We start from the raw sequence: 27,769 nt of genomic DNA on the forward strand, positions 1-27,769 counted from the left end.
TGTCGCCCAGGCTGGAGTGCAGTGGTGCGATCTCAGCTCACTGCAACCTCCGCCTCCCCGGTTCAAGCGATTCTCCTGCCTCAGCCTCCTGAGTAGCTGGGATTACAGGTGCGTGCCACATGCTCGGCTTTTTTTTTTTTTGTATTTTCAGTAGCGAGGAGGTTTGCGCCATGTTGGTCAGGCTAGTCTCGAACCCCTAACCTCCTGATCCCCCCGCCTCGGCCTCCCAAAGTGCGTGAGCCACCGCGCCGGGCCGCAGTTTTACAAGAAATTATCCACGGAGGGAGCTTGACATTCCCAACCCCCCCCCCAATAGTTTCTTCACCTGCACTGAATAAGCAGTTACAAAACAAGACCATTCCTTAAATCCGAGCAGCTCTCCCGACAGCTGTTTACATTAATTAAGGTTTGGTCTCACAGGTTTGGGAGAGGGGGAGAAAGAGAGGCGGAAGAGCGGAGGAAGGAGAGGTAGCAGGGAAAGAAGTGGCCCAAGCTGAGAAAAATCTTGAAAGCGCATTCACCTGAGGTACCCTTCAGAAAGATGCCCGCCTCTTTCCCGAGGGCACCACCTTGCCTCTCCCGCCCACAGCTCCGTGGTGTTACAGCAAGCACTGCTCTCGCTGCCGGGCTGCCTGCAACTCTAATGTGTTATTTAATTTTGTAACTACTATTAAGATCTCTCCAGCGTTTTTGTGATGCGCTGGAATGAAAGACGCTCCATAAAATGAGGTTTATTATTAGTAGTATTATAGCTCCCGGGCCTAAAATAAAGCAAAATTATAACCACATACACACTTCAAAGGGAAAATCCGAAGCCACAAGCGTCTCAAACACTGCCAAGCGGGCAGGGGATGGGCGGGGGCGGGGTGTAGAGGGGCTCCAATCCGGCGCCCCCCACTCCCACCAACCCCACCAGCTCTTCCAACACCCACCATTCACCCTGCCTGGTGGGGTCTGCGCCCACAGCCCGGGCTCGCTCCCGGCCGCAGCTTCCTCTGGCGGTGTAAGGTCTGGAGTCGGACCTGACCCCTCTCGGCCTCCTCTCGCCCACCAGCTCTCTAGCGGCTCCCGCACTGCCCCGCAGGCTGCCTCACTCCCAGCCCCAGCCTCTCCGCCTGGTTTCTAATTTCCTTGCAAGAGCCTCAGTTTCCTCCCGTCTGCCACCTTGACTTTTTTTTTTTTTTTTTAATCCAGAACGAAGCTGGTTCCTCTGCGATCCCTCACATGGGAGGGCTGCTCCCCTCCTCCCCGGTCTGGGACTCGCCAGTCTAGCCCAGGTCTCCTCGGCCACTTTTCAACCAGCCTGGGGCGCCTCTCCCCTGAGCCCGGGGGTCCCGCTGGCGCCCGGCGGCTTCCTCTTCTCTATCCCCTTCCTCCGCGGCCCGGGTCTCCCCTCCGCCCCCGGTCTCCTCAGGCTAGCCCCCAGCCGGGACCCTCCACCTCGTCCTCCCCTCTGTCCGGGTCTCGCCCCCCTCGCGTCGCCCTCAGCCAATTCCCCGCCCGGCCCCGCGCGCCTGCCGCTCACCCGCAGACTCCCCGGTGTTGATCCAGTCCGGGTTGGCGATGCTGGCGATGGCGAAGATATCGGCAGCCAGAAAGAGACATCCTGAGATGATGGTCAGTTTATCCATCTCCCCGCCCCGCTCCCCCCACCCCCCGAGCCCCGGACAGGCAGCGGCCTCACGCCTCCCGCCCCATGGGCCGCCGCCGCGGCCCGGAGTCCCCGCGCCGCTGCCTCGCGCCCACTCGGCCCCCGCGCGCCGCTCGCGCCCTCCGCGCGCCCGGGACCAGCAGCCGCGGCGCGGCCCGCACAGACGGAACCGCCGCCCGCCCCGGAACTGCTCGGCCCGCCCGCCCCTCACCCGGAAGCGAAGCCTGGGCGCTGGCGAGGCTGGTGCCGGCTCCCCGGCAGCCGCACCCTCGCTCTGTCCTCCAGGCTCGGCCGGCCGCCCTGGGCCCCTCCCTGCACTGCCTGCCTCGACCTTCTAGACCCGGACCCGACCGGCCCGGCTCCGGTCCCTGCCACGGGTCCCGGTCTCTTCCGGCAAGCCACGCCACCTCTTGGCTTTCTGCCCACTAATAAGATTGTTGTCGTTGTTGATGACTGGGCACAGGCTGCGGCCGCTCCTGAGCCCCTCAGAAGCAAAACTCGAATGAGAGTGGGGAGCCGCCCGTCTTCCAGCAGGAGGCGGGCCCCGACTCCAGCCGAGCGACTCCGGGCCCCGCGCGGTCCCTGTCACCTTGTATTCTCATTGCCCGTTCCGCGGCTGTCAGCTCACAGGATTGCCCCATTTAGAAAATAGCTCTCGACACCCCCTCTGCGTCAGGCGCTGTAGGTGCAGAGGTACTGGAGTGGACAGAGACAAGGCGCCCGCTCTCGGGGACCTCATGTTCTGGTGGGAAGAGACAAACACATTAAGAACCTGTCTGTAAAATAAGGATAATTTCAGGTGCAGATCCCTGAATTCAATGGAGGTCAGTATGATGGGAGTCGGGGCGATACCTGCGATAGGGAAGGATGCATTTCCGCTGAGAACATCATGATCATAAAGACCTGCACTTTGAAGACCTGGCGCAGGACCAGACAGAGAGAACAGCCAGTGCAAAGGTCATTAGGGGAAGGGGGCAGAAAGAGATCAGCGCGTCCAGGGTATTGCAAAATGGCCTGTGTGGCAGGAGAGTAGTATGACAAGAGGTAGGCAGAGGCCAGGTGTAGGACTTTGGGGGCCTTGGATTTTGTTCTGAGTGCAATGAGAAGGCAGTGGAGGGTGTTTGCAGGAGAATCCCATGATTTTACTTAATCTGTGAAGATCGGTAGTGTAGCTTGTATGGGGGAGAGGCAAAGATGTCAACAGGGACGCCAGTTAAGCGGCCAAGTAGTCCTCGAGAGAGAAGTGTAGCTCTGGCTAGGTTGAGAGTAGTGAAGACGGAGAGGAATGGACAGACTTGGATGTTCTCTAGATAGAGGGAAGGACCTGAATGGGGAAGGAGTTGAAAGAGAACTCAAGAATAAGCTTTTGACCTGAGCAACCAGGTGTTATGATCCTGTTTACTGAGTTGTGTGTGCACCGTCTTAAGTTGGATGAATAAACAGGAAAAATAAGGCATTTGCATAATTTGTCAGCAAATTATGCTATGATGGAGTTTTCTTTTCTTCCACAGCTCATGGGCCGAATCACCACTAACCCTGAAGTTGGATTCAGCTCTCCCTAATGGTACTCCGTGCAGCAAGTGGAGATGAAACACTGATTTTCTCCTTAAATGCCACATAGGTCGTCTCTAGAAAGACCTAGAAGAGTGACATCTGTCTCTATTTTTGGAATGCTTACATGTCCACAAAATTCAGAAGGTTTCAAATTCCACCAAATCCAACAGCCTTGCAGAAATGTGCACAGAGTATCAGTGTCACTACATAGCTTGGAGAAGGAAGGGTTTGATTGCTGGTCTATATTGACTTTTCTGTCCCAACATTGGTCTCTTGGGGGAAAGGATTTTTTTTTGTTAATATACAATTTATTTTTCCTCTGCCACAGAAATTGACACAAGATAATTCATATACTCCAAGGATCCAGATATAATCCTTATCACATTACTGCAATAGTCTTCAGTTTCTTTTTTCTTTTCTTCTTCTTTTTTTTTTAATAAGTTCTGAAGAAGTTTAATTGAGTCATATTCTTGGCTTCTTGTTGGGGTTTTCTATTGCCCAGTGATAGAAGAAACTGTAACTATACAGGACTAGATTCCCAGATAATACTCACTGATGTTTTCTGCTGGCCAGCTTAGAAGAATCCTAGGGCTGAATATTAGGACAGTTTGCACCTATTCTAACTCCAGCTGAACAGAATGATGATGATTGGGTTCTTGTGTTTACAATAAATACAAGTAGCCAAGCATGGTGGTTTGCACCTATAATCCCAGCTACTCAGGAAGCTGAGGTGGGAGGATCGCTTGAGTCCAGGAGTTCAAGAGCAGCCTGGACAACACAGTGAGACCCCGTCTCTAATAAATAAAATAAATAAATAATACAGTTCTTCCTTTTACCCTCTACAAATGGTTCTGGGTCTAAGATTAAAGCACAAGAACAACCAGTATTGAGTTAAAAGAATTTAAAACATTTTTATCATATTAATGGCTGCACATCAGTACAGAGAATAGTTACCTATCCCATCCCTTCCTGCCATCCAGAATGGGAGGTAGGATTGGCAGGTGCCAAACTGTTTACAGATTTCCCATTAATCCATGTTTTTATCCCTATATCTCTTTTCTTTCTTTCTTTTTTTTTTAAGAGATATGGTCTATGTTGCCCAGGCTGGATTTGAACTCCTGGCCTTAAGTGATCCTCCCACTTTAGCCTCCCAAGTAGCTGGGACTACAGGCCCACACCACTGTGGCTGGCTGGTGTTTCAAAGTCCCCAGTCTCTGAGATCTGCAGGACAGATCAGTTCCCTTCTCTGTATCTCAGTCTAGATTTTAGTAGAGGCAAACCCTAAGGGTTTGGGAGAGGTGATGTAGTGAAGCAGAGAGAATACATAACTATGTTCTAGTTCCTGCCCTGCTACTTACTTGACCTTGGGAAAGCCATGTTACCTCTCTGGGCCTTTTTCCCCCACCTGGCCTAACAAGGCTCCTGGACTCAGTGACAGAAGCATCCCATCCTCTCACCCACCCCTAAGGAGAGCAGCTGGGACTTTTCAGAAATGAGCCACAAGACTCCTTACTGCAGAAAGCCTTGGGGACCCAGAAGAACACAGAACGCTTCCAGGAGGGAGCTATGCTGTGCAGCCCAAAGTCATAAATAGCCATTCTGCAGCTGTTAAAGGGCCGTGAGCATGGCATGCTTTATTGTGATGGATGATAGGCTTTGGCCAGAAGAGGCTGAATCCAGATGGGACCGCGGGCAAAGCTGTGGAAGGGACTGTGTGATCACTCTTCTCTTTAAGGAGTATCTTCAGCCTGACAATAAACACACTGTCTCCCTAGGGGTTAGGTTTACCACGTGGGCCAAGAGCATGGTGGATGCACCACACATGTGTACCTGAGGTTTCTGGGGTTAGAGAAGACACAAGAAACTAAATCCAGAGTTAGCAGCTTGCGCCGGGGCTCAAATCTCAGTTTGTTTCATAGATTGGTTCCCTTTGAGCTGACTCAGAAATGCGATTATTGATTAGTGTGCAGGAAGTTTATTAGAGAGCCCTTGAGAATCAAGTCCTATGGGGAAAGGGAAGTAGGGGTGGGAAGAGGGAGAAGTCAGTCTGTGCTGTAGTCATGGGAGGCTTTGGCAGACCCCCAGGGGAGCTCTGAAACTGGGATAGCTGCTCTGAGTTGGCCTGAGTTGGAGTAAAGGGGCCAAGCCTTTTCATCCCTGCACTGACCTGCCATGGAGCTTGGAGGGCAGCTCTCTTTGAACAAATATAATTCCTCAAGAGGGCTGACAGCTGAGATCTGTCAACCTACCACCCTCCCAGTAGCCAGGGAATAGTCCTTCAGTCCTGCCTGAGGCAGTGTAGTGCAGCATTTGCAATAGTGCCCACACGGTGCTGTGCCTCTCATTTGCTACTCAAGTTTGGAGAGCAGCATTTTCAGGACCCTGGGGCATCTTCTCCTGTGGGAAACGTATGGAGGAGGGTTGTGGGAACTATAGCTCCTGCCGCTGCTACAGCTCATCTAGAGGCATAACTAGCATACCCTTCAGTCCCTTCTTCTATCCATCCTAGAAGCCTCTCTCCCTCTGCCAGCATCTTAGATGATCTAGGTGGCCTACATGATGGGGTGGCCTAGACCTCCATCCCTAGAGAGCTTGAGCACCTAGTTGCTGGGCACTTCTCAGGCAGTGGTTGCTGTATTTGTCCATTTACTGTCCAAATAGGGCAAAGCAGTATTAAGAGACACCTAAATAGATCACGTGGGCGCCCAATGTTCCTCCCTGCCCCGATATGAAGTCTCAGCCTGATTCCTTCCTGGTGATTGAATACTCTTGTCTGCTTCCTCCCCCTGGTAAACCATCCCATTTACTGCCCATAAAAAATTAGCCATCTTAGAGTTTCCCTCTGCCAGAGGCTAGCTATGCTCCTCCTGTACCAGGGATGGGCTCCTCATTATTACCCGGGTATTAAGTGATCCATCCTAGCATCTACTCTTTGGAAGAAGAAATAAAGCAGGGGCCGGGCGTGGTGGCTCATGCCTGTAATCCCAGCACTTTGGGAGGCTGAGGTGGGCAGATAACATGAGGTCAGGAGTTCGAAACCAGCCTGGTCAACATGGTGAAACCCCTGTCTGTATTAAAAATACAAAAATTAGCCAGGCATGGCAGTGGGTGCCTGTCATCCCAGCTACTCAGGAGGCTGAGGCATGAGAATTGCTTGAACCTGGGAGATGGAGGTTGTAGTGAGCCGAGATCACTCCACTGCACTCCACCCTAGGCAACAGAGTAAGACCGTCTCAAAAAAAAAAATAAAAATAAATGAAAATAAAAATAAAAAAGGAATGAAGCAGGACAGGGCAGAGGGAAAAGTCAGGCTGCAGTGGACCACATGGAGAGCTCTGAACCTGGGATGGCCCTGCATTGACCAGTCACTAGATGCTAGTTGATCTGGGAAGGTGAGATCTTGGGCAAGCGGTTCTTTTCAGCCAGTAGTAGTAGTGAAGGTGGGAGGTGTAAGTCCTACAGCCCTGAGGGGGGAACCTAGGCAGGACATTTCCCACGGCAGTTTGCTTCCTGCTGTACCACCAATCAACATGACCTTGGCTCACTTGGCTTGGTGGAGTGTAGAGACCTCTGCTGTAAAGACACTTTTCAGCCTGGGGTGGAGAGAAGATTAAAGGGACGTCAGGCACTGATGTGCTCCATTACAGAACAATATATGCTGATGGGTTCTAGTCCCACAAACTCTCACCCTTCCCCTGCTGGTAGAAAGATGGAGGAAAAGGATGTATTTTATGATAGAATTAAGTTGGTATCTATGTAGACCCCTGCCAGACTATTTGGAAGAGGAAAGGTGACCTATTACAAGAAGCCACCCACAGGAGACTTGAGGTGGAGAATAGCTCTTTGTATTGGTCTCCGCGACACAGGATTTTTCTACTGAGAAATCTGCCCTGGCACTCATGCGTGTAATCCCAGCACTTTGGGAAGCCAAGGCGGGTGAATCACCTGAGCTCAGGAGTTGGAAACCAGCCTGGCCAACATGGCAAAACCCTGTCTCTACTAAAAATACAAAAGTTAGCCAGGCGTGGTGACACAGGCTTGTGGTCCCAGCTACTCTGGAGGCTGAGGTGGAAGGATTGCTTGGGCCTGGAAGGCGGAGGTTGCAGTGAGCTGAGATTTCGTCACTGTACTCCAGCCTGGGTGACAGAATGAGACCCCATCTCAAAAAAAAAAAAAAAAAAAAAAAGGAATCTAAAAAGGAATCTGCCCTGGCTTATTGTCTGTGTAGAGCCACAGAAACAACAGGATAAGCTTGGACATAACCAGATCTCCCACGGAAATTTTTGCACAGTGCCTGACACCTAATCAGTGCTTAATGACTCTTTGTTGAAGGGATGGGGCAAGGTGCTTAGCCTCTCAGTTTCATCAGACCGGGGATAACACCAGGGCCTACCTCATTAGGTTTTCTCTTTCTTCTAGAATTTATTAATTCATTTGTTCGTTTTTATTTTTGGAGACAGGATCTTGCTCCATCACCCGGACTGGAAGGTGGTGACTCGATCATAGCTCACTGCAGCCTTGAATCCTGGGCTCAAGTGATCCTCCCATCTCAGCCTCCTGAGTAGCTAGGACTACAGATGTGCACCATCACGCCCAGCTAATTTTAACATTTTTTTTTATAGAGAAAGGGTCTCGCTATGTTGCCCAGGCTGATCTCAAACTCCTAGGCTCAAGCAGTCCTCCTGCCTCAGTCTCCTGAGTACCTAGGATTACAGGTGTTAGACACCACACCTGGCCTAGAATTTATTTTTAGTAATTTATATTTTCCTACAATTGTCCACTTCATCTGTTTATTAAGTACAGGTTTCAAGAGGATAAAGCCTGTGTTTCTGTATTTGTCTTGCCTACTGTTGTGTCCCCAGTATCAGTAAACGACAGAACAGCTCCCTGTAAATACTTGTTGTATGAGTGAATGTGTGTGGGAGGAAGAATTATCTTGGAAAAAAGAAGGAAGCATTAATAGGGCCTCTCCTAATAGTGACTCTTTTTTTTTTTAGGCCACCCTGGGGCCTTTTCTTACCCAAAACATTCATGAAAAAAAGTGCAGTTCCAAAGCATTGGAGCTACTGATGTAACAATTTTTTAAAAATACCATTATTTGGAGCACAGCGGGGGATTCTCTGATCTTCTAGGTATTCTGTGATCTCCTGTGATCTTCTGGCTGTGATCTTCCTCTGCACACCACCTGTCATCTTTGAGACACCCTCTTCTGTGCCTTCTCCCCCTCCCTGTTTCTTAGGTTCACCAAGAATGAATGAAGAAGCCAAGCACGGTGGCTCATGCCTGTAATCCCAGCACTTTGGGAGGCTGAGACGGGCAGATCGCTTGACCCCAGGAGTTCGAGACCAGCCTGAGCAACATAGTGAGACCGCCCCCCCCACCCCCTCACCCCTCTCTTAAAAAAAGAAAAAGAAAAGAAAGAATGAAGAACCCACCGTGGGTCAGGCACTGTGCTAGCCTCTGTAGAAGCTTCCATACAGTACACTGAAGTGCAATACCCACGCTACGTTTTGCAGGGTCCACGGGAAGCCTTGCGGCGACCTCACTCCGCCCAATTTCTGGGCAGCGGCGGCGCAGCGCCCCCTGGTGGCCATCTCGAGGGCGTTGCCCGCAGGCGAGGTTCGAAACTGTTGGGATTGGGGCTGACTCCAGCCTCTGCTCCGGGAGGCCCTCCAGAGCTGCCCGACCTCTCGGAGCCATGCAGAAGGCCTCCCGCAAAAACAAAAAAGGTAACTGGGGAGAAGGAAGCGGGTGAAGAAGCCCTGGGGACCAAGCCTTCCTCAATTTTCCTCCTCTGTAAAATGGCAATGGTACACTCTTGGCCTGGGAGATAACCTCTCTCCATCGTTATTATTATTATTATTATTATTATTATTATCATCATCATCATCATCATCATTTGAGAAGGAGTCTTGCTTTGTCCCCCAGGCTGGAGTGCAGTGGCGCGATCTCGGCTCACAGGATTACAGGTGCCTGCCACCAGGCCCAGCTAATTTTTTATTTTTAGTAGAGATAGGATTTTGCCATGTTGGCCAGGCTGGTCTCCAACTCTTGACCTCAAGTGATCTGCCCGCCTTGGGCCATCGTTATTTTTATCAAGGTATAATTTCCATGCAGTAAGATCCCCCCCTTTAAAAGCACAGCGGTATGAGTTTTGACAAGCTATACCCACGTTGAATCACCCCCTCCATCAAGATAGGAAACAGTTTCACCACTCCCTAAAATTACTTTGCAATGCCCAGTTGCAGCCAAACCCCACCCCACTGCAGCTCCTCACACCCCTATCTGTTTTTTACAGTGGTTTTTTTTTTTTTTTTTTTTTTTTTGCCTTTTCCATGGAGAACATCATAAAAATGAAATCATATCGTAAGGATCCTTTACAAAATTATACCAATGTAAATAGGGACTTTGGCCCTTTCATTTTTATTAAAAGGGCACATAAATCTCAAAATAGCATACTGGTCACTTTATTTTATTTTTAGAGACAGGGTCTTGTTCTGTTGCTCAGGCTGGAGTACAGTGGTATCCCAAGTAGGTGGGATTACAGCTCCTGGCTCACTGCAGCCTCCAACTCTTGGGCTCCAGCAATCCTTCTGCATCAGCCTCCCATAGCTGGGACTGTAGGCATGCACCATCACACTCAGCTAATTTTTTTTTTTCTGAGACAGAGTCTCGCTCTGTGACCCAGGCGGGAGTGCAGTGGCATGATCTTGACTTACTGCAACCCCCGCCTTCCAGGCGGGTTCAAGTGATTCTTGTGCCTCAGCCTCCAGAGTAGCTGGGATTATAGGTGTGAGCCACCACACCTGGCTGATTTTTGTGTTTTCAGTAGCAATGGTGTTTCACCATGCTGGCCAGGCTGGTCTCGAAATCCTGACTTCAAGTGATCCACCCACCCTCGACCTCCCAAAGTGCTGGGATTACAGGTATGAGCCACTACGCCCGGCCTAAATAGAAGAGATGAGGTGTCACTACGTTGCCCAGGCTCTAATCACTTTATACTTCTGCTAGCCCCCAGGTGGGCTTACCAAAGGCTGCAGATTCCTGCATTGAGCAATTCTTGTTCTTTATGGCTTTTTTCCGAACAGCATCAGGATTTGATAATGACTCGAGGTTGGCGAAGAGGCTGAACCAGGCAGGCAGGTGCCAGGCAGCCTTAGGCTTTTTCACTGAAGGGCTTTTGTCATTTGGACTGCTTGTCCTTGGGAAGGTTGACATTGCTGTCTGACTAGCCTTGTAGCAAGACCTGTAAGTCTTTCATATTTTAATGTGGTGCTTGGGGTCTGGCTCTCCCAGGACCACAGTGCTGCCTCCTCCACCTGGTTGTCCCCAAACACAGCGGCTCACTCTTTTTTTTTTTTTTTTTTGATATGGAGTCTCGCTCTGTTGCGCAGGCTGGAGTGCAGTGGTGTGATCTCGGCTCACTGCAAGCTCCGCCCTCCGGGGTCATACCATTCTGCCTCAGCCTCTGGAGTAGCTGGGACTACAGGCACCTGCACCACGCCCGGCTAATTTTTTTGTATTATTAGTAGAGACGGGTTTCATCGTGTTAGCCAGGATGGTCTCGATTTCCTGACCTCGTGATCCGCCTGTCTTGGACTCCCAAAGTGATGGGATTACAGGCGTGAGCCACTGCTCCCGGCCGCCACTCACTCTTTTCTGAGCTCATCCTCTTCCAGGGAGGAAGCATTGAAGATCTCACTCAACAGCAGTAGGGTCACCTTTGTCAGTACCTTCGGGTTCCAGGGTCCCTGCCACTGGGCCCAAGCGAGCACCTTCCTCAGGTTTGATGGCTAATAGTTCATCCTGAGCATGCGCTGTGTGAAGAGCCTTTGTCTAAGGCATATCTTCAGTTCTTTCCTTGTAGCAGTTTCCATCCTCTAATGAAATTAATTGACTCAGCTACTGCACTGCCACATCTGCGCTTTCCTGCTGGGTGAGCTTCTTTTCTTCTCAACTAGTTTTTTCAGAGGGTTGTGTAAGCGCTTTAAAGTAGTGACTTCATATGGCTGATAACCTGTGAAGCTCTCATGGATGGCTGCCATAGTGTGAGAAATCTCCCCAAAATGAAGCGGAGTGGTCTGGTACGTTGCTAGTATGTGAGACAGGAGATTGCATGTATTGACTTGCTCCACGAAGATCCACATCCAACTTCACTTTGTCAGGTTTTTTTTTTTCTTTTCTTTTCTTTTTTGAGATGGAGTCTCCCTCTGTCACCCAGGCTTGTAACTGGGATTACAGGCACACACCAACATGCCCAGCTAATTTTTTTTGTTTGTTTTTGAGACGGAGTCTCACCCTGTCACCCAGGCTGGAGTAAAATGGTGCCATCTCAGCTCACTGCAACCTCTGCCTCCTGGGTTCAAGTGATTATCGTGCCTCAGCCTCCCAAGTAGGTGGGATTACAGGCGCGTGCCACCACGCTCGGCTAATTTTTTGTATCTTTAGTAGAGACAGGTTTCACCATGTTGGCTAGGCTGGTCTCGAACTCCTGATCTGGTGATCTGCCCGCTTCAGCCTCCCAAAGTGCTGGGATTACTGGCGTGAGCTCCTGCACCTGGCACAAAGTTATTTTAATTTTGCAAGATGTACTTTGTGTTTCTTGCCTTCCTGAACTTCTGCATTTGCTTATAGAGGTCTGGATCAAACTCCTGAGACACGTCCTTCATCTGTGAGTTAGGAGCCTTTTGAGTCCGGCTTCTTTTACTTAACCCTGCTGACTTTTAAAAGTGGGCTCCTGGTAGCTTACCTTATAAGCACATTGAATTTACAAGCTGAGATAGGAGCCACTGGACCTTGCCCAAGATGTGACTTCTCTGTTTGCTCAGGAACCAGAGGCTCAGGTAGGGCATATCCTGCCCCTAGTTGCACCCAGAATCCCAAAAGGTCTCTGAAGATGGTATCTCGTTTATATTATGCTATTTTATTTTCCCAAACAAAGAGCATCTGTGGTTTGGGGGAAAGTGAGGTTAGAGATGGGCAAGGACGTTTGCTTTAGAGGAAAGGGCCATGAACCCCTCCAGTTCCCTACAGCCAGAGGTGGGGAGCTGGGGGAGCCTTTCCCTTGGCAGTGGCCCTGAAAACACCACAGTCACATGGACTTGGCAAGCTTGTGTGTCACTTGTCCTTATGGAAAGGAGTTGTGTGTGAAATACTGGAAAAGTGTGCCGAAAACAGATCTCCCCAGGAGCTTCCTGTGTACCGAAAAGGAGTTTGCTAGCAGCTTCCTCTTGGGAAATTAACTTGTTGTTTTGAATGTCCTTTTAGTCCCTGAAATTTTTCTTGTGAGATTTGGTTCTGTAGAAAACATATTTCAACCCCTCCCATTACCCCTTGTCTCCAAGGCCTTCGGATTTTCCTCCCATGTGCTTTTTGGATCCATCTACTGCTCATTTCTGCTGTTACTGCCATGACATGCACCACAACCCTTTCATTTTCATTTCATTTCATCTCATCTAACCATGTCCAGCTTAATTCACTTCTGAGCTTTTTCACTAAGGAAGTCTGAGAAGCAGCCTCTGCTTGGTCCTCGCTCCTCCTGCCTCCCCCTCCTCTGACAGGGCCGGTTCCTTCCTTTCTCAGACCTTAACACAATGTGCTCCTGATCCACCTTTCTTTGCCTAAATATTTCCTATTGGTCCTTATGGCCTTAATTCAAATTTTAGCCCTGCTGGAAGCCTGACCCGCCATCCTCAGATGAGACTTTGGCCCTCTGTTACTCATTCTCAGAGCCTCCGTCCATTTCTTTTATAACATGAGTTACAGTTTGTTATCCAACACATATTTACATGACTGATTGATATTTGTCCTCTCCACTAGGCTGTAAACTTCATGAGGACAAGAAACACATGTGGGCCGGGCATGGTGGCTCACACCTGTAATGCCAGCACTTTGGGAGGCTGAGGTGGGAGGACTGCTTGAGGCCAGGAGTTCAAGACTAGCCTGGCCAATATAGTGAGACCCTGTCTCTACAAAAACAATAAAAATTAGCCGTGTATAGTAGCGTATGCCAGTAGTCCCAGCTACTTAGGCGGCTGAGGTGGGAGGAGCCCTTGAGCCCAGGAGATTGAGGCTGCAGTGAGCCGTGATCATGCCACTGCACTCCAGCCTGGGCAATAGAGTGAGACCTTGTCTGTTAAAACCAAAAAACCCAACATATCTGTTTTGCTCACGGTGGTAAACCCAGGGCCTAGCACACTGTCTGTATCAATAAATATTTGTTAAGTGAATAGATAATACTAACTAATATTAAGTACTCATAATATGCCAGACTCTGCAAAAGCTCTTTAATGCTCCCATTTAATTTTCAGAAGAGCTCTCCAAGGTGAACACTTTTTATCCTCATTTTACCAACAAGGAATCTGAGGAATAGGGATTAAATAACTGTCCCAGGGATCCGGCTTCAGAACCCCAGTGGGTATGGCCATGCTTCTGTCTTGGTGAAGGACTGAAATAAGTTCCCCTCTTTTGGTTAGAAAGAGGAGTCAGCATCAAGGTCAAAACATCTGTACACAACTTGTGCAAAACACAGCAGACCAAACTCACTGTGGGCAGGCTGGGATTAGGCCTCATCATCATCCAGCATGGACCCTACCTCCAGATCACCCACCTCATCAGGAAGGGGGCTGCAGCCAACGACGGGAAACTTCAGCCAGGTGACTGCCCTTTCACCGTGCTTCCCAACCACCCATCCTGCCCATCTGCCTGAAGGGAGACTCGGGTCACCAGGTTTCAGTGTAACTATAAGGATACAATGGGCATGCTGGCTCACGCCTGTAATCCCAGCACTTTGGGAGGCCAAGGTGGGAGATCACTTGAGGTTAGGAGTTCGAGACCACCCTGGCCAACATGGTAAAACTTTATCTCTACTAAAAATACAAAAACTGTCTGGGAGCGGTGGCTCACGCCTGTAATCCCAGCACTTTAGGAGGCTGAGGTGGGTGGATCCTGAGGTCCAGAGTTCGAGACCAGCCTGGAAAAGATGGTGAAACCCTATCTCTATTAAAAATACAAAAATTAGCTGGGCATGGTGGCACACGCCTGTAATCCCAGCTACTTGAGAGGCTGAGGTAGGAGAATCACTTGTACCCGGGAAGCAGAGGTTGCAGCAAGCTGAGATTGCGCCACTGCACTCCAGCCTGAGTGACAGAGACTCTGTCTCAAAAATAAATAAAAATAAATAAATAAATAAATAAATAAATACAAATACAAAAATTAGCTGGGCCTGGTGGTGGGTACCTTAGTCCCAGCTACTCAGGAGGCTGAGGCAGGAGAATCTCTTGAACCCCGGAGGCGGATGTTACAGTGAGCTGAGATTGCACCGTTGTACTCCAGCCTGGGTGACAGAGTGAGACTCTGTCTCAAAAAAAAAAAAAATAAGATATGACAACATTAGTTGAGAACTTACTATGGGCCAGCCAATGGCTATCACTTATATAACTATCACAGTTAGGCATATTAATTCATTTAATTCTGGCCAGGTACAGTGGGCTTATACTTGTAATTCCAGCACTTTGGGACGCCAAGGTGAGAGGATCAGGTGAGGCCAGGAGTTCAAGGCCAGCTTGAGCAACATAGTGAGACGCTGTCTGTATTAGTCCGTTCTTGCACTGCTATAAAGAAAAAACTGAAACTGGGTAATTTATAAGAAAAGAGGTTTAATTGGCCCATGGTTCTGCAGGCTGTACAGGAAGCACAGCTGGGGAGGCCTCAGGAAACTTACAATCATGGCAGAAGGTGAAGAGGAAGGAGGTACGTCTTACATGGTTGGAGCAGGAGGAAGAGAGAGCACAGGGAGGTGCTACACAGTTTAAACAACCAGATCTCATGAGAACTCACTCGCTATCATGAGAACTCACTCGCTATCATGAGAACTCACTCGCTATCATGAGAACTCACTCGCTATCATGAGAACAGCAAGGGGGAAATCTGCCCACGTGATCCAATCGCCTCCCCACAGGTCCCTCCTCCAACACCGGGGACTACAGTTCAACATGAGATTTGGGCAGGGACACAAATCCAAACCATGTCACCATTTCTACAACAAAACAAAAGTAGCCCGGCATGATGCATGCCTGTAATCCTAGCTACTTGGGAAGCTGAGGTGGGAGGATCACTTGAGCGCAGGAAGCCGAGGCTGCAGTGAGCTATGATTGTGCCACTGCACGCCAACCTGGGTAACAGAGTGAGACACTATCTCTAAAAAAATAAGAAAATTAAATTTACTTAATGAGGGTCAGTGAGATTGAGCTCCTTGTCCAATTCACCTGTTTCTCCTATGTGGGGATTCAGGGACCACAGCTCCACAGCTATGGCTGTCAGTGCACAAAGGTATTTTCTTTTGTAGGCAGTATTAAGCATTGCTAACACTTAGCTGCATGATCTCATTTCACTCTCACAAACCCTGAGCTAGATTCTGCATGAAACCATCTTGCAGACAAATCAGGTATTTAGTAACTCTCCCATGGTCACTCCGAGGACCTGGGATTTCATTGAACCTTCTCTGTCAGACTCCAGAGCCTAAGGGCTTTACCAGTACCGCCCTGCTCCTCGTGTCTTTGGGTGAATGAATTTTCTATGCTGTTCAAGAGGTGTTTTCTCAGTGCCTGGCCTGGGCCTAGTGCTCTGCCCAGGAGCTGGGGAAGCAGAATGGGCTGGCGCAGTCGTGAGAAGGAAAAAACATATTGTGTTAGCTGTCCTGAGTCAGGCCCAGGGTCTGACACTTTTTAGTTCTGTGACCCTGGGCAAAGCCACTTAACCTTTCAGGCCTCAGTCACCTCATCTTGAATTGGGAGAATCCTGTGTTTGTCAGACGTTGCTAAGATTTGATGAAATAGTGCGTGTTTTTTGATAGATGGGGTATCATTCTGTCACCCATGCTGGAGTGCAGTGGCTTGATCATGGCTTATTGTGGCCTTAAACTCCTTGGCTCAAGTGATCCTCCTGCTTCAGCCTCCTGAGTAGCTGGGACTCAGGCGTGTACCACCATGCCCAGCTAATTTTATTTTATTTTTTATTTTTTTGTAGACGTGGGCAGTGGAGGCGGTGGGTGGGTGGTGTCTCACTATGTTGTCCAGGCTGGTCTCAAACTCCTGGCCTCAAGCAATCCTCCCATGTGGCCTCCAAAAGTGCTGGGATTACAGGTGTGAGCCATTGAGCCCAGCCTGATGAAATAATTTTTATGAAAGTGCTTTTAAAACTGAAGTGCTATAGAAATATTGGAAATAATCTCTTAGGCTGTTCTTACAGATTCTCTAGACTTTTGCCTGTGTGTGTTTTAATAAAAAATGATGGCTGTATGGGGGTCCCAGTGGATGAAGCCACTGGTTTGCAACCCTGGTTACCTATTAGAATCATCGGGGAAGTTTGTAAAACCAAGATGCCTGGTCCCTATCTCCCCACAGGTTTTTGATTCAATCGTTCTTGTACTGGGACAGGGCAATTTATGTTTTAAAAGCTCCTCAGGTGATTCTAATTTGCAGCTAAGGGTTCCAAGCAATGGATTAAAGAAGAAAGCAGATACATAATGGTTTTACAAAACAGTTTGCTATACCTTAAAATCCAAAGCATTTCCCCCACACATCACTACTTGGTAGTAGAGAACAAACGGCAACTGGTGGAGAGTTCTGGACTTACCAGAACAAAAGAACTCCAGGACAGGTCCCATGGGGTTTTCTGCTTCTCCTCAGCTTCTTCAAGGTCAGGTGACAGATGCTGGGTGATGATCCGGGTGCATACTCCAGGGTGCTAGAGTGGGACAGGAGCATGCTTTTAGGTGGGCAATAGAGAATCTCATGGCAGGGCTATAGTTAGGGGGCTCTTTGAGGTTAGAAGCAGTCTTGAATTTCATCTTTTCAGTCCAGGACTCACCTACTCTATTAGTGCATTCTCACACTGCTGTAAAGATACTGCCTGAGACTGGATAATTTATACATGAAGGAGGTTTAATTGACTCACAGTTCCGTATGGCTGGGGAGGCCTCAGGAAACTTACAATCATGGTGGAGGAGGAATCAGGCATTTTCTTCACAAGGCGGCAGGAGAGAGTGTGAGTATGTGAAGGAGGAGCTGTCAAACACTCATACAACCATCAGATCTTATGAGAACTCACTATCATGAGAACAGCATGGGGGAAACCGCCCCCATGATCCAATCACCTCCCTCCCTCCACACGTGGGGATTACAGGTCCCTCCCTCAAAATGTGGGGATTACAACTGGCAATGACATTTGGATGGGGACACAGAACCAAACCATATCATTCTGCCCCTCCATCTGCAAGTTGAAGAGCAGGGAAGCCAATAGTGGCTCAGTGCGAGTCCCAAAACCTCAACAGTTGGGAAGCTGACAGTGTAGCCTCCAGTCTGTGGCTGAAGGCCTGAGAGCCCCTGGCAAACCACTGGTGTAAGTCCAAGAGTCCAAAAGCCAAATAACTTGGAGTCTGATGTTCGAGGGCAGGAAGCATCCAGCACAGGAGAAAGATGAAGGCTGAAGACTCAGCAAGTCTGCTCATTCCACCTTTTTCCACCTGCTTTTTCTAGCCATGCTGGTAGCTGACTGGATGGTTCCCACCCAGATTTGAGGGTCGGGTCCACCTCTCCAAGTCCATTGACTCAAATGTTAATCTTTTCTGGCAACACCTTCATAGACACACCCAGAAACAATACTTTGCATCCTTTGATCCAATTAAGTTGACAATATTAACTGTCACACCTAAAGTAGTGGCTCATTTATTATGTCTTTGCTTAATAAATAAATAAATAAATAATAAATGAATATTTCTCCCAGGCATTGTGAGAGATATTTCCCCATTTATTATCTTTTTTTTACTCCAATTTTTAATTTTATTTGTATAAGAGACATGGTCTCACTGTCACACAGGCTGGAGTGCAGGAGTGCAGTAGTGCAATCATAGCTTACTACAGCCTCGAACCTCTGGGCTCAAGCAATCCTCCTGTCTCAGTCTCCCAAAGTGCTGGGATTACAGGCATGAGCCATCTCACCTGGCCCCATGTGTTATCTAATTTAAAGTTTGCAACACTCCTGAAATGTAGATAATGAAAATATAGAGGATTAGAGAGACGAAATAACTTGTTCGTCTTAGTTAACACAACTGAGTCTGTGTTCAGAGCTGGGATTTGAACCCATGTCTGCCTAGAAAGCCCATACCTTTCCATCCAATTGCCTAACAACTAGAAATGAGATTTGAATACAGAGTAAGTCCAGAGCCCCAAATCTCTTTGTGACAAGCCTGCCAGTTCTCCTCAGCATCAGTCTAGGCTTTAAAGTCTGTAACTCAGTGGTTTTAGACAATGATGATGAGATTTTGGGAGACGATAATTGTAGAAACATGCTATTTCTTTGATCCCATTTTCTTTCAGCCCCATTATCTTTTATCTATGTGCTGAAATCTCTCTCCTTTGGTGTTTCAGGATAGGGTTTCGCCTTGATTTCCTAATTTATTTTGTGTTAGTTTATTCTGGCTAAACTTTAAGTTCCTTTTGGCCAGTATGGCCTTAACAGCTTCTGATATTCTAAGTCTTAAGAAATTAATGTAGGCCGGATGCGGTAGCACACACCTGGAATCTCAGCACTTTGAGAAGCTGAGGCAGGCAAATTGTTGGAGCTCAGGAGTTTTGAGACCAGCCAGGGCAACATGACAAAACCCCATTTCAATAAAAAATACAAAAACTAGCCCAACATGGGGGGCATATGCGCTTGTAGTCCCAGCTCCTCCCAGGGCTGAGGCAGGAGGGTTGCTTGAGCCCTGGAGGTCGAGGCTACAGTGAGCTGTATTTGCATCCCTGCACTCCAGCCTGGGTGACAAAGTGAGACCCTGTCTCAAGAAAAAAAAAAAAAGAAAAAAAAAGAAATTAATGTAGCTTCTACAGTAAATACAAGTCATAGACTGGCTACTGCCTAAGCATTTCCTGAAGACCCAGTGTGTGCAGACACCCAGCTAGGCACTGGGGATGTAGTGGTGAACCACACAGACATGGTCCCTAGCCATGAGGAACTTAAGGAACTTCCAGCCTAGTTGGGAGAGATGAAAAAATAAAATATTTTTCAGTAGTGGCTTGGCTACTGCAGAGTTGATTTAATGTAGGTAATCGAGACAAAGTTTATATAATGTCACCCTATAGCCCATTAAAACAGAAAAAAATGTATAATGAGGTTGGTGTTCATAAATACCAAATTGGTGTTTCTGTATGAAAGGCAATGTTAATATCTATTGCTAGAGTAAGCACATTCATATGCTGACATGTTTGGTTTACAGCCAGAACGGTCAGGAAATTAAGCTGTTTATCTTCTGCCCTCTTGATAAAAGTCACCCTTTTACAACATAATTAAGCAGAATGCCAAGCCATAGCTTTCAGCTATAAACACTGCTTTTAATATTAGGTAAGTAAACTCATCTGGGGAGTTTTGTTTTTTTTTTTTTTGGCCATTGTAATTAACCTCAGTAGGATGAGCATCTGTTTCGTATTGCTCAAGCTGCAGGTAGCCTTGTTTCATTCTGAAGTGAGCTTCAGATACATGGTTGATTGTATTACCCCCAGCTACTGCTTAAGACCAAACGAGAAGGTTTTTCTCCACCCTTCTAAGTATCCATTTTCTTGAATTCTGGGAAATTTGTTTCTGATAGGATCTAGAGCTATGGACATTTGTCCTTGGCATCCTTGGAGGCTTCTTTTGGGATCAGTGTAATTCCTGATTGAGGCCCAGTGCATGCATCAGAGAAGGCACTTCTTCTTGACCCTTTTCTTCTCTGAGGTTAGGCTTCAGCTGTCTTAGAATGAGGCTGACTGAGGGTCCCCAGCAGGTCAGTACTAATAAGATCTGAAGACTTAAGAAATTGCCCAATGTGAATTGGTCCTTAAAAAGCAAATCCTTTGTATTCCTTTCTGAAGTCTTGCTGAATGCCGTTGTAGCAGTCAGAGTTCCTCATTGCAAAAAACAGAAAACACTTCTGTTAATGCACTGAATTTGGGATACTGAGTCTGACAGAATCGCTCAAAAGGCTGGAGAAGCAGGCTTGGAAAATGGTGAGAACCAAGAGCTGTGTGTAACTACCCCTGGCAACTAGAAGCTCCTGTCACTCTTCTGCGTCTCCTCCTCCAGGTTCAGTGACCCAGGTGGGAGTGTCAAGTGGCTGGATCTCACTCACAGGTCCATGACCTAGCTGCTGGAGGTGGGGACATGGGGGAGGTTGGAGCAAGTGAATAATTGGTCTTTTTAGGTTCTTTCAATTTGGGGGTTTCGGGGGTTAGTGCTCAAGATGTAGTCCTCTTCCCACCTGCTGGGGACTCAGAAGCTGCATGGTTGACCATCTTGTTTCTTTCCTTGTCCTGCATTGCCCTAAGGTAGGGAAACCTAGCTGTCAAATCCCTTTAAACCAACATACTCACTGCACACACATCTTACAGTTAATTAAAGCATGCCTAATTGCCCAATGTTTTATACAGAATTATTTGCTCAATACTGCACAAGGGTAGAGAATTAAAATGAAAGGTTTTATGTTTAATGTGGTCTATTAACTGTAGAGGGCACTGGAAATTGCCAGGCAGGTATAATAGAAAGTAGGTCATTTATTCATCACTTAGTGTAAATGGTTTTTTCTTTCCTAGTAATAGCCATTCATTTTATTTGAAACTAATCTATTTTTAGAATCCTAAAGGCTGGTTCTGATTATAAATGTTTTTTAGCCTCTGTCACACCAAGAACTTCAGAAATGTCTCAAAAACATCATATAATGTCTACCATTATACTGCTATTAAGAAACATCTTGCATATACTCTTCATTATGCAAAGGACATTCATATCATGGAGATGAACATCTTTATTAAATAAGGGCTAGGCCAGGCAGGGTGGCTTACGCCTGTCATCCCAGCAGTTTGGGAGGCCGAGGTGCACAGATCACCTGAGGTCAAGAGTTTGAGACTAGCCTGGCCAACATGGTGAAACCCCATCTCTACTAAAAATACAAAACAAACAAACAAACAAACAAAAATTAGCCTGGCATGGTGGCACGTGCCCATAATCCTAGCTACTTGGGAGGCTGAGGCAGGAGAATCACTTGAACCTGGGAGGCGGAGCTTGCAGTGAGCTGAGATCGCATCACTACACTCCAGCTTGGGCGACAGTGAGACTTCATCTCAAAAAAAAAAAAAAAAAAAAGGCTGAAGCCTGGTTTTGGTTCAAAAAGAATCAACAGTATGAACACATAAAATGAAATACCTCCCAATAAAGCCAGAAATAAATATGGCCCCTTTAAACCCCTAGTTTTACTGATATATAATTTTTTCCCTCTTCAGGTGATGTTCTGATTAGTGTTGGCCATGCCAACGTGTTAGGATATACTCTTCGAGAATTTTTACAGCTTTTGCAACATATCACCATTGGAACAGTGCTACAAATCAAGGTTTACCGAGATTTTATTAACATTCCTGAAGAATGGCTAGAAATATATGATTTAATCCCTGAGGCCAAATTCCCAGTAACAAGGTAAATAGTTCATTTTAGGAACTCTTTGTTATAATACAGAATCCCAGGGCCTGTGAGGCACAGATGGTTTAATGTGACAATTATCAAATAAGGATAATGACAGGAGGACTGGTGACACTGTCAGAGTAATTTCCTGGGTTTCTGGTATTAGATCTGTAGGATCTGAGAAAGCATGATAAAGTCAACTTGGAGTTAAAAAACAAGTCATCAGTTGGGAATTTTGTCCCTGTGCCTACCTGAATGGTGCCTCTCCTTCCCAAGTCAGCCCTTAAAATTCTTCTTGTGGGCCGGGTGTGGTGGCTCATGCTTGTAATCCCAACACTTTGGGAGGCAGGCGGATCACGAGGTCAGGAGATCGAGACCATCCTGGCCAACATGGCGAAACCCCTTCTCTACTAAAATTACAAAAATTAGCTGCATGTGGTGGTGAGCACATGTAATCCCAGCTATTCAGGAGGCTGAGGCAGGAGAATCGCTTAAACCTGGGAGTCAGAAGTTGCTGTGAGCCGAGATCACACCACTGCACTCCAGCCTAGAGACAGAGCAAGATTCTGTCTCAAAAAAAAAAAAAAAAAAAAAAAAAGGCTTCTTGCAAATCCTATTTTCTTTTGCATATTCAATTTTTTTCTCTCCGGGTCCTTCCCAGTAACATCTAAGCCTTTTTAAACTTCTCTCATCTTGGCAAATCCTATCGTCAGTCCACTGTCCTCTCCCTACCCTCTCTGGCCACTGGAGTCTCTTGCATCCCCTCCCAACTTGCTAAAAGCTGTATTAGACACCTCTGTTTCCTTGAGAGATGCCACTTCCCAGACACTCCTCAACACACTTCAATCTAGGCTTTGCTTTCATCCCTTGGCTGAGTCCTTTTCCCAGGGCCACCCATAGCCTTCACACTTCTCATCCCACTACATTCTTCTGTCTTTATCTTGCTTGGCTTCTGAGCAGCACTAGACACTTAACACTTTCCACCCACTCTCTTCTTGAAATAGCACTTCCCAGGCTTCTGTGACACCACACTCCCCTCATTTTCCTGTTTTCCTATTACCTCTGGCCATTTCCTCTTGGTGTCCTTTCTCCTGGCCAATTTCATTGATGCCTGTGGTTTCTCTATCCACATGCTAATTACTTTCAAATTGTATTATCACCAAAACTGTATTTTTTTTTCTTGGTTTTGCTCTTGTCGCACAGGCTGGAGTGCAGTGGAGTGATCCTGGCTCACTGCAACCTCTGCCTCCCTCCCAGGTTCAAGTGATTCTCCTGCCTCAGCCTCCAGGGTAGCTGGGATTACAGGCGCATGCCACCACACCCAGCTAATTTTTGTATTTTAAGTAGAGACAAAGTTTTACCATGTTGGCCAAGCTGGTTTCACACTCCTGACCTCAGGTGATCTGCCTGCCTCGGTCTCCCTAAGTGCTGGGATTAGAGGCTTGAGCAACCAAGCCTGGCCAGAATGATCTTTTTGTAATGCAAATCTGATCCTGGCATGTTCCTATAAAAAATCTCAAGACTTTTTGTTCTTTGGATAAATGTCAAAATCCTCACATTGGCCTATAATGCTCTACGGGGTTCAGCTGGCCTCGGCATAGCATTCCAACTTCAACTCATACTGCCTTCCCCATCCTTCTCTATCCCACTTCAGCTTCCAGCTCCCTGCCTTTTGTTGCTCTTTGCCTCAGGGTCTTTGCACTTGCTCTTCTCTGTCTGCAACATGCTCGTAACTTTGCTCTTCAGTAGTCACCCTTGAAGGCTCCAGTGTACCTTCTCCAAGGGGTCTTCCTAGAAACACGTCCATCTGACATATGCCTTCACAGCTCGCTCCTTCACATTTATCCCAATTTTAATGAAATAATCTGTGTAATCAGTTGTTCACTGTGTTTCCCTGGGAGAATGTGAACTCCATGAAGGCAGGGACTGAGTCTGTCTTGTTTTGCTAAAATTGCCCTAGGACTTTCATGTGGTCAATGGTTCATTTGTTTTTAATTTTTAATTTAAAAAGTCTTATTTTTGAGACAGGGTCTCACTCTGTCCCTCAGGCTGTAGTGTAGTGGCATGATCACAACTCACAATCAAATCCTACTGAGCGACTCCTACACTGGAGGGCACGACTCTAAAACCATGGGCTCATCTTTTAGATGACAACATAACAACTATGTTCTAAGCATCTTCATTACATGGAGGAGTTCTGAGATCCAGAATATTAAATTCTAAGGATGGCAGACTGACCATTCAAAAGCAAAGAAAAGATAGAACAGCACAACTCAAGTATGAGGCGAAAACCCGCAAACTTAAATAACAATACCAAGCACCTGCTGACTCCCTTTCTTAATTAGGCAAAGTACTCATATCTACGGCATTTTAGTAACTTAGGTGTAATGGGGCAGGGAAAGAAGAGAAAGGAAAAAGCTGCTTTCACAAAGCTGGTATAACCTTTTCCAGGAGAAAATGGCACCGGGTATACACACTGGAGAAAATTCTCCATTTAACGCTCTGGGTAGGCCGAATGGTCTAGAAAGTTTGTTTCTAGCCAATCCTGACCCCTGCAGGGTTGTGGCTTTATTACCTAATGATAATTTACCTGTCCTTTATGGTTACCTAACCATCAGAGTTGCCAAGGATTCACCCTGCAGTCTGAAAAAAAAAAGTTATTAATACTTGGATTTTTAAAAAAAATTCATGTGCTGTTCAGGAAGACCTAAGTGTGTCTGAAGGCAAATTAGACAAAGAACATCAGTATTTAAGACTAGTGGCTCTTAGTAAAAATTACTCATTATCAACTGTTTATTAGTGGAAGAGATAAACTTTAGGAAAAGCCATTCAAATTCTTGGAAGCAAATACAACAGGCAGATCGCCAAGGTTATTAGTGATAACACCAGAAGTCTTAACAGGTTGGCAGGGAAGAAACCTATTTCCTTTTAGCAGGGCAGAATGTACCAGAGATTTGTAATCACAGAGATTTGGTTCTGCTGGGCAACAGCACCAGGATGAGGGAAAGCAGGTGACAAAGCACTCATTCTGGGAAGTTAAAGCAAGCACAGGTACTGTAGGCATTAGGAAAGTTCAGAGACCTGAAGGTACTAGCAGGCAAGCACCACCTAGTTTCAACAATCAAGAAAGCCAATAATTGGAGAAAGTTAAAAACAACAACAACAAAAACCTGGCTGGGCACAGTGGCTCACGCCTGTAATCCTAGCACTTTGGAGACTAAGGTATTCTTCGAGGCCAGGAGTTTGAGACAGGCATGGGCAACATAGGGAGATCCTGTTTTTACAAACAAAACAAAACAAAACAAAACAAATTAAAAATTAGCCAGGTGTGGCAGCACACAGCATACACACCTGTAGTCTCAGCTACTTGGGAAACAGAGGCCAGAGGGTCACTTGAGTCTAGGAGTTCAAGGTTGCAATGAGCTGATTGTGCCACTGCACTGCAACAAGGGTGACAGAGGAAGACCCTCTCTGAAAAAAAGACTCGAAGACTTACTAACGACTAGGATGTTGAAGATCCTTAAGGCCCACTATTTCCTGACTTCCTGAGTCATCTGGAAATCAGTGATATTCTGTTCCTGCCACGTGAGCCACAAGAACAGAGTTCTCAGGAGATGGTCAGGTTGAACCTGTCACTTTAGCTGCACTGAAATTAACCTACCCTTTAACACCTCCTAATATTCTGGTCAGTAGTCTAGTATAAGTCTGCAAAACTTTTTAGGGCATGGTAAAGTAATTTAAGGCAGAATTTGATTTTCATTTAGAAATGGAAAAAGATTTAAAGATAATTTTTAAAAGGGAAACATTTCAATGACATAGAAAGGTAGTGCTAAGGCTAAATTGTATCTTCTATGAGTCAGAAAGCGAGTTATAAGGCATCTTGTTAGGGGACCATAAATGTTGAGACATGAAGAATCTATTTTATTCACTATTCTTCCATTTCAGCACACCAAAGAAAATTGAGCTGGAAAAAGCTGAATCTTTCATAAGCAGTGATGATAATGAAAATGTAGATTTAGATAGAAGACTTCAATATTATAGATATCCATGGTCAACTGCGCATCACCCTGCAAGGAGACCAATATCCATCTCCAGAGACTGGCATGGATATAAGAAGAGGAACCATACTATTAGTGTAGGAAAAGACATTGATTGTGACGTGATGATTCACAGAGACGATAAGAAAGACGTGAGCGCGCCTTCTCCATACTGGATAATGGTGAAGCAAGACAATGAAACCTCTTCCTCCTCTACTTCCTCTACCTCAGATGCATTTTGGCTGGAAGATTGTGCCCAAGTTGAAGAGGGTAAAGCCCAGCCAGTATCAAAGGTTGGTTAGCAAATCTGTGGTCATATGAGCATTTATCTTGCAGACACCCAAGTTTTGTGCCTCACCAGGCACAAGTTTGCTATACTTATCAAGGACTGTCTGTAGACTCACCAATTCTCTTCTCTTATGACTGCGTTATTAAGCCTTTAGAGATGTTCTTCAATAGGATGATCTAAAGACTTCCCTGGGTTCTTGCAGGCCTCGCAAATCTTATTTTCAGAATAAAACCCTTCTTTCTGAGAAGAATTTCTTTTCTTTTAGAAAATGCAGTAGAGAAATCCAATATCAGAATGTCTGAACATAATAGAGAATGTCACTTTATGTAAACACCACACTTTTCTTTAAATATTTAGTTTCTCTCTTTTTTTTGGTAAACTTCAAGTACTATAATTAAAATAACTAAGAGACATATTCCTTGGCTAGTTATTCACATTAGAATTCTTTGTTTTTCCCTTTTCAGCCCTTCTTTTACTGTAAATGTTGAATTGAGAGTTAATTACTTGGAAGAGACAGGATAGTAACAGATAAGGGAGAGACAGCAGATGAGCAAAAAACAATACTCTGTCAGTGAAGATAAATCAGACACAAAAAATGAATGGGAATATAGGATATGATTGATAGGACATTCATGTTTTTCGGAAATAATTTTATTGCAAAAAAGGCAAAACGGGTAAAAACCAGGCCATTTAGCTGTTGATACCCAAAATGACAAATTTTGAATTTGCTCTCACCTGAAAAGCCACCAATAGTAACCTGGCACTATTTATACTGATAGCCACGTAGCCTTAATTTTAATAGTTTCTAATGCTTCTATACTCAATAATTATATTCCTGTCTCCTTTAAAGCATCTAAAACAAAAATATCAATCAGCACATAATAAATACTTGTTGATTAACTCATTGAGAAAAACGTAAGAAAAACACCTAAGCAGAATGTTTTATTGACTTTAGGTCAGCTGAGAATAATTACCTGCATTTATGCCTTATTTTACCTCACTGGAAAAAAGACAAATGTTTTATTAGAGATTTCTGACTTTCATGTGTTTGCTGCTCTGGGCTGAGAGAATGTTCAGCTCTCTCCTGTAATGTGTGCGTCAGTATTACAGCTCATCAACAAAAGGTGTATGTCCCAAATTTCCACTTGCTGCCATCGACTTCTGGCCAGAAACAAACTTCTTTGCAGCCTTTAAAGAAACAAACAAAAGACAAAGTTAACAAAAATAAAAATATATGTCATCAAGCAGGTGAACTTATTTTGTCATTTTAAGAATTTATGGATAGGACATTCTTTTTTTTTTTTTTGAGATGGAGTCTTGCTCTGTCACCCAGCATGGAGTGCAGTGGTGTGATCTTGGCTCACTGCAGCCTCCGCCTCCCAGGTTCAAGCAATTCTCTGCCTCAGCCTCCCAAGGAGCTGGGATTACAGGCATACAGCACCATGCCCAGCTAATTTTTGTATTTTTAGTAGAGACCGGATTTCGCCATGTTGGGCAGGTCGGTTTCGAACTCCTAGCCTCAAGTGATCCACCCATGTCGACCTTCCAAAGTGCTAGGATTACAGGCATGAGCCACCAACCCGGCCTTGGATAGGACATTCTAAGCCAGCAATTACTATAATAGCTGTTGTGAAAATTAACTAGGAGATGGCTGGTGCTTTAATTTGTGACAGTGTGGGAAAAGCTTAGCTGCCCCTCTGAATGTTCCATTGTATGTGTAATGAACCAAGCAAGAGCAATGCTCTGGTAAGA

The 27,769-nt window shown here is 46.3% G+C and overlaps 3 protein-coding genes across 4 annotated transcripts in view; 1 reads left to right on the forward strand and 2 right to left on the reverse strand.

The window, feature by feature from the left end:
• MOSMO (modulator of smoothened) overlaps window positions 1-1,877 on the reverse strand; it is a 75,743-nt gene extending 73,866 nt beyond the window's left edge. Inside the window, exon 1 of the mRNA XM_033217782.1 lies at window positions 1,526-1,877. Within this exon, the coding sequence (XP_033073673.1) occupies window positions 1,526-1,631 (106 nt within the window). The 5' untranslated portion in view covers window positions 1,632-1,877. The remainder of the gene's footprint in view (window positions 1-1,525) is intronic.
• Window positions 1,878-8,600: 6,723 nt separating this feature from the next.
• Window positions 8,601-26,882, forward strand: PDZD9 (PDZ domain containing 9). 2 transcript variants are annotated; one of them, XM_033217785.1, is made up of 4 exons: window positions 8,601-8,934; window positions 13,681-13,860; window positions 21,517-21,706; window positions 25,637-26,882. In XM_033217785.1, exons 1-4 carry the CDS (start codon window positions 8,904-8,906, stop codon window positions 26,028-26,030), a joined length of 795 nt encoding a protein of 264 aa, XP_033073676.1. In that variant the 5' UTR covers window positions 8,601-8,903; the 3' UTR covers window positions 26,031-26,882. The 2 variants fall into 2 exon arrangements, with proteins under 2 accessions (XP_033073676.1, XP_033073677.1); XM_033217786.1 differs by lacking the exon at window positions 13,681-13,860 and having other exon boundaries at window positions 8,603-8,934.
• The window catches only part of LOC117087515 (cytochrome b-c1 complex subunit 2, mitochondrial), a 31,340-nt gene continuing 30,229 nt past the window's right edge, over window positions 26,659-27,769 (reverse strand). The window contains exon 14 of the mRNA XM_033217783.1: window positions 26,659-27,205. Coding sequence (XP_033073674.1) covers window positions 27,122-27,205 — 84 coding nt within the window. The 3' untranslated portion in view covers window positions 26,659-27,121. The remainder of the gene's footprint in view (window positions 27,206-27,769) is intronic.

The sequence above is a fragment of the Trachypithecus francoisi genome, unplaced genomic scaffold (assembly GCF_009764315.1).
Source record: "Trachypithecus francoisi isolate TF-2019V2 unplaced genomic scaffold, Tfra_2.0 Lachesis_group10, whole genome shotgun sequence".
NCBI lineage: Eukaryota > Metazoa > Chordata > Mammalia > Primates > Cercopithecidae > Trachypithecus > Trachypithecus francoisi.

Bases quoted from the DNA above. Each gene is read 5' to 3' on its own strand.
- PDZD9 (XM_033217785.1), top strand. From the start codon at position 8,904: ATGCAGAAGGCCTCCCGCAAAAACAAAAAAG. The intron at 13,861-21,516 runs GTGACTGCCCTT...TTCCCTCTTCAG, and splicing joins CGACGGGAAACTTCAGCCAG to GTGATGTTCTGATTAGTGTT. The intron at 21,707-25,636 runs GTAAATAGTTCA...CTTCCATTTCAG, and splicing joins GCCAAATTCCCAGTAACAAG to CACACCAAAGAAAATTGAGC.